Source organism: Lates calcarifer, linkage group LG13 (genome assembly GCF_001640805.2).
Source record: "Lates calcarifer isolate ASB-BC8 linkage group LG13, TLL_Latcal_v3, whole genome shotgun sequence".
NCBI lineage: Eukaryota > Metazoa > Chordata > Actinopteri > Centropomidae > Lates > Lates calcarifer.
This window is the reverse complement of record NC_066845.1, coordinates 813746-825940: the sequence shown is the minus strand read 5'-3', so window position 1 is coordinate 825940 and position 12195 is coordinate 813746. Positions and strand designations below refer to the sequence as shown.

Below are 12195 nucleotides of genomic sequence, written 5' to 3'. Positions count from 1 at the left end.
AAGAGGAGGAAAAGAACAATCAGTGAGGGGAAATGAAGGAGGCACATTTGTCAGAAACACTGGAACAGATGGAGAGATTTTAGCTTTGAAGAGAAGTTGACTCACAGAACTTAATGGTAGGAGCAGTATTGTGGAAAACCTCAGGCCTCTGCTCTGATGTGTAGTTCTTGTCCCCTGGAGGGCTCTGGTTTTTCTCTACAGCTGACATTACCACCTTTTAAAAAGAGGCTTTTCACACCAATCCAGAAGATGGCCTCTTGGCGAAACACATCTCCTAACTAAAGGAAACAGATTCAAAGGGGATCGACACAGGCACTTCTTGTCTGTTGCGTCAGGTTTGCTTCACCACTCTGTCTCCATTTGGGGATTTAAACCAGTGGAAAGGAAAGAAGAGACTTCACCCATGGGAACTGATATTCCCTCAGGGGTGGCGACACAGAGGGACAGATAGTCATTACATACTGTGTCAGTGTGTGTTTATGTGTGTATGTGCGTGCTGGCTGGTCATGTACATGATGTACAGCACAGAGGCAGGGTCAGGGATCGGTGTACCTGGGGCGGATCTTGTCTTTGTCTGATAATGAGTTCATTACATCCACCCCAAATCTGACACTGTGCCATAACCTAACCTGTAGGCCTGTCTGTGAACACACCACTAATTCTGCACTTTTTCAATACAATAATCACAACGATACCTGAGTTTTGAGAAAGATTTTCAGAAGACTTCAACAAAAGGAGTCCTGACTTGTCAAATGTTGACTGTTTGTCTGAAACAAGCAGCAATGCAAGAAGTAAATTAAAAGAAAAAAAGGCAAAACTTTGAAGTCAGGAACTGTCTGATCAGATAATAAGTAAACAAGATTAAGAATCTATCTAGACATTCAACTTCTGCCAAGTCAACAGTGCCTGACAGTTTGTGGTTTAAAAAAAATACATAAAAAATTGCAGTTTGAGACCCGAGCCATAAAGATGTTTATTTGTATACCTGCACACATACATATGTGTTTCTTCTTCTCTAAAGATTCACACTTTCATGCACCATTTTCATCTACAACATGTTGTAAGGACAGTTTTTGTTGCTTGAGGGACAAAGAACTTGATATTCATTCATGCTGTTATATTTCTTTGCAGTTGGAAAATGGAAAGAAAAAGTGAATAGTGAATTGAAATGCATGATTGTCACAGTAATAATGGAGTATTGTTAGAATATTCGTGTAGAAAAATTAGTTTTGACAGGAGCAGCAGCAAACTGAATTGGGAATTGTTTTTGTGTCCTGCATCATGGATCCAGAGGTTGTTACCAGAAAAGAGAAAAGAAATCAAATCTTTTTAGCCTTATTTACATTCATTGTTTTTGGTCTCACAGCCCACACACTGACTGTACGGTTCAGTCTCAGCTGTTCTTACTGTATCAACCTTTATACGCTGATCTTATAAACCCACGGTACACTACCTGTCGGGATGTAAAGGCAGACAGACTAAACGTTTACAGTGGCTGCTTAACATCTAGATATTTTTCTCAGATTTTGGTAGAAACCAAAACAGAGTTAAAAGAAAGTTGAAATTGAACTCCAGATCTTCCTAAGAAGATGACCATCTCAAGTGACCAATTATATCTCTTAAACTGATCTGAGATCAGCACAGACACTTGAAGAGACTCAATAAACAGGTCTGTGTTCACTTCCTGACCTTACCTCTTATCTGCAGTCTGATATTAATGGCAGTCACTGAGCTCACTGAGTGCTTCAAGTGACTCTTTCCCCTGTGTGTTTACGTTGATTAAACTGCACGTTTATACCAAGGCGGTCAAATGAAGAGGAGCTCGATGAGGGTTGTCCTCCGCCGGTGTGACACACAAGTGGATTTTTATGTGTTTCGTAAACATTTTTTTTTATGCAGCTCGAGAAATGGTGCCTCAGACATCCCGGGACTTAACAGCATTCAAATTGATATTAAACAGGAATATGGGAAAGTTCAAAAGTTTGTGAAGGTGGAGGGGAGAGATTGAACAATGACTTGTTTAAAACTCCAAGGAACACACAGTCACTGGAGAATGTTTTACTTGTTTTTACCTCTCTTTAATCTGTAATTTAGGAGTGAAATTTAATGGCCACGAGTCAAAACCTTAAATATGAGTGGAAGGGGATTCATGAAAAGAAGTTATTGGCATGAGTAAGCTCAACAAGGTTATTTGAGTTCACATTGTGCCCTTGTAAATGGCTTCAGGATAGTATTTATGTGCCTGTGGGAACAGGAAAGTTGGTATTCTGCAGTTGTCGTGACACAGCAGATAGCAAATCCAGCATGACGAGAGTGTCAAACCAGTTGATTACATGTCAAACAGCCAATATGATTATGTCAGGTATCTGTAAACAGAATAACATGTTATGACAGATTAATAGTCTGTCAGCGAAGTGTTGACATCAAACAGTAGGAGATCAGGAAGATGGTGAGTAATCTGCTTGATGAACAGGGGAAATGACTAAATCCTGTCGTAATGAAAACGCCAAGATAACACAGATGACTGCATGTGCAAAAGAACATTATGTACAGTAGAGTAAATGAGAAAGAGGTGCCGCAGACATAGTTTTAATTTCTTTCTCCGGGCTTCCAATCAGGTGACGTATAGCCACGTTGAAGACTTTGATTTTATTTTAGCTGAATGTAAATAATGTTTTGGAACACATGCCTCCACTGAGAGAGCGCGAGGAGGGAGAGAAGAGAAAAGAAGGGGCGACCACATATAAGAAAATCAATGGGAGAAAACTATGCCTTTATCTTTTAATAAACCGTAAAGCCAGGAGGCAACATGAAATTACAGCATAATAGCAGAGGAGAGTCTTCTGAAGACTTAATCGCCTTAATTATAGCAGTGCGGAGAAAGAGAGGGAAAGGAAAGCATGAAGAGGAGGAGGAGGAAGGAGAAAGGAGGGAGTCAGAGGAGAAGAAAGTAGGAGAGAAAGAGGGAATGATGTGATAGAGGAACCAGTGCATGAGCCAGATGTTGCAGGTGTAATTCAGGTGTGTGTCTGGTTGCATGTGAGCTCATAGTCTTCTGTTTTACATATGTATTCATAAATCTCTGCACGTGTTTACACTCACATTGTTGTGTAACTGTGTGTGCTGGTGTGATAATATGAGAATCCTCAGTGTACAGTATGTGAATGATGGAGCGAGCGCTTCGCTGAGAAAAGTCTCTTTCCAGACGAGTGAAAATTTCTCTCCCTCAGATCTTACAAGCTGGCAGGCTTACTTAGGGATGCTAAACATAGCTTTCATTTTCCTCTGTGTCTAGACTTGGTTCTCAGTACTTTCTGCTGCGGTTTTCGTTCACTTGGGGAAGATTGTACCCTAATTCTCATGCCTCCAAGCCAGCGGGAAGTTTGTTTAGCCAGCAGTTATTGTGAAGTACCTGTGAAACTCCCCCCCGCACTGCAGCTCAGGTCGAGAGTTTAGCTGCTTTTGGAGCATGGATGACTGATCAAGCACTCATGTCGGGGACTGGAGATCATGTTTCAGCTTTGAGAAAAATATTAGCAGAGCTCTTTTGGTGGGATTTTAAGGGGAAACAGTTCTTGGTTACTTGCCCTCTTCCAATTTGTCTCTTACGTTTACTTTTCCTCAAAGACTGAACCTTGATTTATTGTCAGGTAAATGTTGTTTAAAGTTCAGATCTTACAAAGTGCTGCTTGCCAAACCTTTTGTCTTTGACTTTGTCTGTTTTTTATTACAGTGTTCAGAGTTCTGATTTACTGCTATCTTTTATTGATTATATCAGTTGTTTTTTTCATGTTCTTTTATCAGTCATGTTTTTTTCAAATGTATATTATTAAGATTAATCATAGTATTTTTTTTACTTTACTTTATCTCATTTTTTCATGACTGTGCTTTATTTAATCATTTTTATGTGAGCTCATTTATAACTCACTTCTCAATTGTCTTGCACTCTGATCTAACAGTTTCTCTGAGTTGCTGCCTTATCGCAGCACACAGCATTGGTCCTTGAAGTATTGGATTCTTAGAACGATAACATCTGCGCGTCTTGATCTCATCTGTAATCATGAGCGAGAAGATCAAAATGTCATCTTGCATCGACTTCACCCTGATAAGCATAATGAACAGACCTTGAAATTCCCGGTGAGTCTCAATGAAACGTGTTTGAATGAAAGCTTACATTTTTCTGAAAAGTTTGCAGCAGAGGACGGAATGCTGTCTCAAATTTCTCTCACAGTATCTCCTTACACAGGAGCTCTGCCACTTGAAATTCTCTAACCAGTTTGACTCAGTGAAGTATTTCCTCACTGGAGTGTTTAGTTTTTAGCAACATGACAAAGTCCTGAGAAGGAAAAAATTGTCATAAAGCGAGAAATATTTATCCTTCCTTTGGTGTCCGAGGTTGTAGGTTTTTTTTTTATAGGGTTGGGAAGGAGATGTGTCATGTTTTTTAAGAGAGCCTGTTTGCCTGTGGGTGCATTTTTGTTGTCGTCAGGCAAGTCCCTGCACTGCAGCGCAGGCCTGCCCGAGTGGAGATTCTTTAGGAGGAAGATCTCTTTCTTCTCAAAGCGTCTTACCAAGAGCTATTAATTATTAACTGGGAGAGCTAACATCAAAGGAGCAGACTTGTGCTGAATTAAATGGGGGCAGCGTAGAGCTGAGAGAAAACTGGGTGAGAGGGAAAAGCCGAGCGAGATTTCACTCTGCTCGCTTTTGAACTTTCCAAGTACAAAAGTGAAAAAAGAAAGAAAAGAGCGATGTTAGTTTATGTAAAAGAGGCAGGACGAAAGAGAAAGTTGGAAGAGCTTGTATTTATGGCGGCGGTGCTGCTTTTAACGTTCGGGTGTTTGATGGGGGCTTTTCGTTCACTGCTGGGAAAGATCGAATCAGTTTGCAGGGTTAATTAGTCTTTAATGAGCTATGAAAGGCAGATTCATAAACATCTTGTCTGTGGATTAAACCGAGGGGAAATCTAATTGAGATGTAGCTCGTAGACATCAGAGTCATGATGTGTTTACATTTTCCAGAAGCTGATTTACACTCGTAGTTGTATGTAGTACATATGCCACCTCTTATATCAAAGGCCTTTTGTCACTTTAGTTCTATTTTCCTCCTGCTGTAACTCGTCTGTGCTGCAGTAGTCCCACCATAGGTACCTGCAGTGAAGAAGACCCAGCCCGGCTCGCTGCATGTGTGTTGTTTGTTCTAAAAATCAAGTATATTCTATATTTAGGGCCATTATTGATTCTGTTATTGACAGTTATTGACTCTGGAGAATGCAGATCCCTCTGACCCGCTCTCTTGCTTTGGAAGAGAAAGAGGTGGACGTCTCTCAACAACTGAGGGCTGTCATGTTTATTGAGTAGAAATGTTGCTTTACCAGCACATGCTGCTTCTTCAACAGCAATATTTAATCATTAACCTCTTTCTAAGACTCAAAGCACACACAGGAAATAATGCAAGCACCCACATGGGGAAAGAAATCTCAGCTAATATCACAACTGCAGTTACAAAACTGGATCATATTGCAGTGGATGTCACTTCAGCATTCATCAGCCACACACAAGTTTAGGAAATCAACACTTTGACATGAGGTGTAAAGCAACAGGAAAGCAAATTAACAAAGCTGCAAAGTGTTAGAATTTTTTTTTGTAAATCATCATTAAAAAAATTCAAAATAAAACTCGCACAACAAATCACACAAAATGAGGAGGAATAATGGTCTGAAATGATTATACAACAGAAAAGTAACTGACAAGTTTACATCATTATAAATTGAACAGGTTTGGGTTTTGTGTTTTGTGAGTGTTGGTCAGTCAAAACAACATGAAGACGTCACTTTGGGCTCACAGATGGAACTGGTGGTGGCCATTTTTCACCTCATAGCCTCCTCTTTATGGCAGACACAGACAGGTGACAAATCTTGGATAAGAAGTAGAGAAACAGCAGTGATGCAGATTCTTCCGTACAGAGCTCAAGGAGTCAGTGAAGGGTTTGAAAATAATGAAAGATGACGTGATGTGTTGGAGCTTTTTCAGTCACCAGATCCCAGCCCATCTAAACCTGTATGTGATATTTTTGAACAATATGTCAGACATCCCTCTGCACTACCATCATCAAAACACCAAGCGAAGGAATGTCTTTTCAAAGAATAGTTTTCAATCTTTTCAGTAGAGTTACAAGGAGCACTGAGGCTGTCTTTACTGAGGCTGTCTTTACTGAGGCTGTCTTTAAGGCTCATTGTGGCCCAGCAGTTCCTCACCTGGTGTGTATGTGCCGTACTACACAGTGTGTTAACAAGTGTTTGCACTTAAAAATTCCTTCATCTTCAGACAAAAGAAGCAGAAACTTGCTCAACATCCCATTGTTTGAGTGTCGTTACCTCAGATATCAACATGATGTGTTGTGAAAAGAGCAATCGCGCCTCCCCCTCGCATTCCACTTCTCCCCCATCTCCTCTCTCCGTCCTCTGGAAGTGCCTGCAGACTGGAGCGGTGACACTCTCCAGCCACTCGGCAGCAGAGTCACAGCACTGTACACTGTCACTTTGATCTTCACCCCTCCCCATCCCTTCCCTCCAGTAATGAAGAGCGCTGGCAAGAACCCAAGGGCACTTGATAATACCAGGATATGATCCCAGCCGCGCTCTTTTAGATCATGTAGTGCAGACATCAAAACGTTGTCTAAATAGGGCACCGTGAATCAAGTGGGGTGAGAGCGGGTTGTAGGGGAAGGCAGGAGTTAAGATAAAGGAACTTTTCTTCTTTTTTTTTTTTTGATGAGGGAAGCCAATTTGGATTCTGCGAAGAGATACTTGGGGTTCTGCAGATCCAAGCGTTTCCTTTATCTTTTGCCTTTAGCAGAAGTCTTCAAAAGACCTCTGTGCTATGACTTTCTCCACTCTCAGATGAAAGAAGCTCACATTTTTAGCAGTTGGAAATCCTTGATAACTTTATTCAACTTTCCCGAGCGTACACGGCAGAATTCAATTCAGATTGGGTTCTGTGTCAGGCACAGTTGCATCACATGGAGCTGTGCATGCGTTCGTTTCAGATAACAGGACTGTTAGTGTCTGTCAGACTATATTAGCTTAATGTGGAGCAGATTTACTCAGAATGACATCATGAAGTCTTCAGAGAAATGGAGAGACAGACCACATGTGCATCCAAACAAATGTTATCAATGACTTGTTCACTTCTCGCCTGTTGTCTGTTTTCTTTCTCATTTGCACTTTCCATATGATCTGCGCGGGGTTACACTCAGGCAGAGAACTCCCTCTAGTGGCCTGAATTTGAATGTGAAAACACGAGAGTGCAGTTGACAGTGCAATCATACTTTCTCTGTGGGCTCTTCGTTTTCTCTGTTGTTGGAACATATCTGACGATTTCTTTTGCTCTGTGTTTGCAGGCAAAGAGAGCAGTGCAGCGGGGAGCCACGGCCGTCATCTTTGATGTGTCGGAGAATCCAGATGCCATCGACCAGGTTTGTACACACCTAAAATTACCCAGGCATTCACGCGCTCAACAACACTGAGATGGTCTAATCTGTCTCGCCTGGTCTGTGAAAGACACTTTGCTTTTCACTTCTGAATAAAGCTCAGCGGCATGCCCTGCCCTTCTGACTGGCAGTGTGTGTGCTGTTTGTACAGACAATGATCTTTCTATCTTTAGTTCTGTTCAAAAGCATGTGGATCAGCCTCGCTCATTCAGCCATTCTGGGCCTTTAAGCTCTCTAACTTGTGTTTGGAGGAGTGCATTGCTCTCTGAGAGGACTGTAAATGGATATCCAGGTTCAGCTTTCACTAGACCATGACCAAACTCTGTTGAGCTCATAATTGCACAGGTAGCACACATTACCTCATCCCCTGAGACTATGGATCTGCCTTTGAGTGCACATTTGAGGGAGCACACATAGGCTACAGTAAGAACAAAGTGTATTCCTCATCATGTACACACACACACACACCCCAGACACTCGCATTCCTCCTCCTTCCAGTCTTTCTGACTCCTGCGTCTTCGCTGTTAAAAGGTATAATACACGAGTTGCTCCTCTGAGCGCCTTTGTCGCAAGAATTCTCCTGTGGTATTCATCCTCGCCACACCAGGCCTGGACTTGCAGGTTTTTTTTGTTTTTTTTTTTCCCTCCCTCTTCGCCTCTTCTTTTCTGCCGCTGGGTCGTAAAGCGCGTAGCTGAGAGATAAAAGGGATTGCGCGCAGACCACATGAAAGGCAGCGCTGGGCGGCTGTGTTAAATTCCCCGGAGAGGCTTTTCCAGTCAGAGCGGCCCGATCAGCAGAGACAGGACCCACAAGGCCGAGGGGCAGGGAGGAGGAGCTTAGGGAGAATTAAGGTCCCAGAGCCAAAATTAGGAGAGAAGCTTTATAAAGTTAATGTACTTGACCTTCCTTTAATGTGGGGCCAAGTGCAGAAAGTGGCTCGGACATTTTGGGGGTTTTGTTTAGGAAAAAGTTAAGTTTGTGATTGATTTTGTTTAAATTCTGATAGTCATCAGTTTTTTTCTCTTTCCAGTTTATGCTTGCATATTTAGGTAAACTTTTTATTGGTGTATTGTTTGTCAAAGGCCAAGCTAGAGTCTCTGTGGAGTCATTTCTCAAAGCAGGAGCAGCACACCAGAGAATCAAGCAGGAGATCAAAGGTTTCAGCGTCTATACTTTTAAACCAGAACATACAGTATTTCACTGGGGAACATGACGACAGCAGAAGAAATAGAAATGCGAATATCCTCGGTATTTCCCTTGGGCTTTTCAAATTACAGATTCCAACCAGCAGACGAGAGGGGAGAACAGAGAGGGAGAGGAGGAGTAAAGGAGTATGTCAACTGAGTCGAAAGCCAGAACATACTATTCATTGACTATTTCCTCCTGCTCCCTCTGGCAAACTGTGACCACAGTTTCCATGTCTTGAGCCTATAGGTCATTTTCCTCAGTTGGTAAAAGAAGAGTTTATGCTTTTGGCTTTTTTACATTCAGACAGTTCACATCCATTAGGTCAGTAGTTCCTAAACTTTCTGCCTTATGTCCCCTAAACGTTAAGCAGCGTCTACATGTGATCCCTCACCACACACTCAGTCCTATGTATAATAAAAACCCTGTAATGTTGCATGACTGACACAAATGCATTTCAGCTAAAGGCCTTTGTCGGTCTTTGACACCCTGATGACGGCTTGAAACGTGTTTGTGTCGACCATGCAATATTACATTTTTTATAATTACAGCCAGATGTAGGAGTGCTTTGGATTTTTCATTCTAGTTTGCATTTGTTGTGGCCCTCGACTCCAAAGAGAACATTTATTCTGAGTGTGACTGAAAAAAACATTTTTTTTTACCTTTTGTTTATAGATGGAATATTCAAATGCTATACTTATAAATACTTTTGTGTTGCAGAACTCTGTTTTCTCCTTGTGTCTTATCCTTCCAATCATCTCTGGGTGCTCAGATTTATTTTGTGAGGTTGGGTGCCACTGCACCGAGGTGCAGTTTTGACCATAACATATTTGGATTCAACATGTACAAATTTTTTACAGTACAGAGACAAACGACACACACACACACACACACCTGTTGAAATGTAAAAACCTTGCAATTCATCACCACATTAAATAAAGAATTGTGCAACATTTATTATAAACGTAATAAAAAGTAAATGGTCTTTACAGATCATATGGCTTCGTCTAAACTCCAGTGATTTGGTACATTTCCCATAATACCACAGACAGCATTATACAACTGCTTTTACAGGCTGACTCCTCATAACAAGTAAATTGAACTTAATGTGTAAAATCTGTGGAGTGATCCTTTACAAAAAATTACTGCCCAGGTGAATGAGTTTACTTCTGTCATCTTTCTGTTCATCTGTGTTTGATGTACATTTCTCTCATCTCTCCTCAGCTCAACCAGGTCGCTGAGGATCCTCTGAAGCGGCCGGTGGTTTACGTGAAGGGCAACGATGCTGTTAAGTTGATGAACATCGTCAACAAGCAGAAAGTGGCTCGTGCTCGGATACAACATAGACCACCGAGGGTAAGAGTTCACACCAAAACCCAAAACCACTCAGAGTACATGACGTGCATGTGTGTGTGAGTTGATGGTACATGCAAGGAACACGAGGAAGAGGTGAACACGTTTGTGAAGCCCATGCACCAAACAGCGCTGAGGAGTTTTAGATGTGAAGACAAAACGAAAATTCCAGCTGTGAAATCTGACCCTTTTCCTTTCTTCTCTGCTCTCCACTGCCCCGAGGCCGAGGACTTTTTCGCAGCGCTGTGAGAGATTAATATCAGCCATTCAAAGAGCTGTTTGTTTGCTTGGAATATTTGATAAGAGACAAACACACTTTGAGGTCAAATAACTTGACATAATGAAAGCCCGAGAGAAAGGACCGACTGATAAGAGAAAAGTTTCTGACAGCGAATTAAACAACCTGACCTTTCACTGTGTGTTTTCAGCAGTTTGAGACACAAGCGCTGGATTTGATTGAAAATAAGTTGAATTCTTATTCTGCAGCCTACTGCTCGTTAAAAAGAGATGTTAAAATCTTGAAAATCTTGTGCTGTATGGCTGCAGCCAATGATTATTTTCTTTATCAATTAATTATTTAGCATGTGAAAAGTCAAAATCACAGTTTCCCAGAACCCAAAGTGATTTATTTAAGTCCAAAACCCAAAGGTATTGAAATCACAGCAACGTAAAACTGAGAAAAACAGTAGCTCCTCATATCTGAGAAACCAGATCCACACATTTGCTTGAAAAGTGAATAAAACAATCAAAATTGCATCTCTTGATTTGTTGATAGACAAATTTCTTTCAGCTCTACTCACAGAATTTTCATTTTTCGTTACATATGTAGCACTTACCTGAATAAATGACTGACAGTCATTAAATTGACACAGTAAAAGGAAAATGATTCTGAAATGGAAATGAATTGACTTGCGTGAATAATGAGCCGTGTATCTATTCTAGGAACCCCCATCAAATTATGTGTGAAGGTCATATTTCCTGCATAATGCAGAGGAAATGAGTAACACCAGTGAGGGTGAAGGTCTGCAGAGCAAAATTCTAATCTAATATCCTGAACATGGAAAAATGCACCAGTTTTTCATGCAGAAATAACCCTTTTAATGACCCTTTTAACCACATGCATGTGAAGATTATTTGACAAATTTGTGTTTCTTTTTCCCTCCTTTTCCCACAGCAGCCCACAGAATATTTTGACATGGGCATCTTCCTGGCTTTCTTTGTGGTTGTGTCGCTGGTTTGCCTCATTCTGCTCATCAAGATCAAACTCAAGCAGAGGAGAAGCCAGGTCAGTGTCTAAATACACACTTTCATTTACTGTATAGACAGAAGAGCGGAGAACCAGCAACCTGAGAAACTTTATTTATTACCCCAGTGTCAGAGAGTCACATAGGACCAAAGTTGTGCGTGCCACTTACAGAAAACACACCCAAATACACGCCGTGCCTTGTTTTTCCAGTCAACACGACTTCACTGGGAGTTGCAGGCGTTGAGTCAGGCGACAGTAGCTCTGCTGCTGATTGATTCCTTTCGTGTGTTGACAAAAAGCTCTCAGTGGAGGCTTACGTCGGGCGCCTGAATCAGGATTAGCATTTAATTAATGCTGATGAGAGGTTGGCTGCTGGAGCCAAAACGCACAGAGATGTCATGACAGAGCAGAAAACCTGGAGTGGCATCCGTTAAGACAGGTGTAATCCTGCCAGTAAATATATGTGTGTGTGTGTGTGCTTTACTGTACACATTTTGTGCAGTTCATGTGGGTGTATAATGGGTGTGTGTGTGTGTGTGTCACAGCAGAGGATGACTTGGTCGTGACTTCCTTTGGCGGTTAATTAAGAGCACAGCTCACACCAGGGACAACCTTTTCCTTCCTGAAATGTGGAAAAATTCATGAACTGCTTGTGGAGTAAATATTGTTTATACAGTATTAACATTTTTTATCCAATTTAAGTGAAAACAGTGGACAAAAGTTCCCAACATCATCTCAGAGAAGTTGATCGTACTACTTTTGAGTTTAGCTGAAGAGTTCCTCAAGCGTCTGCCCACACAAGACTACAGTTAATTACATACTGAAAATACTGGTTTTAAAGTCCTCGTGTTTCATGTTTGTCAACCCTGTGATGAGAATGACTTTCATGCCAAAGTTCATTGCTCTCTTGCTGACCAGG

At 41.4% G+C, this 12195-nt stretch overlaps 1 protein-coding gene across 1 annotated transcript in view; it reads left to right on the top strand.

Moving 5' to 3' along the window:
* Nucleotides 1-12195, top strand: part of znrf3 (zinc and ring finger 3) — a 65447-nt gene that overhangs the window by 46631 nt on the left and 6621 nt on the right. Inside the window, 3 exon segments of the mRNA XM_018702630.2 lie at nucleotides 7402-7476; nucleotides 9902-10033; nucleotides 11205-11315. Of these exon segments, the coding sequence (XP_018558146.1) occupies nucleotides 7402-7476; nucleotides 9902-10033; nucleotides 11205-11315 (318 nt within the window).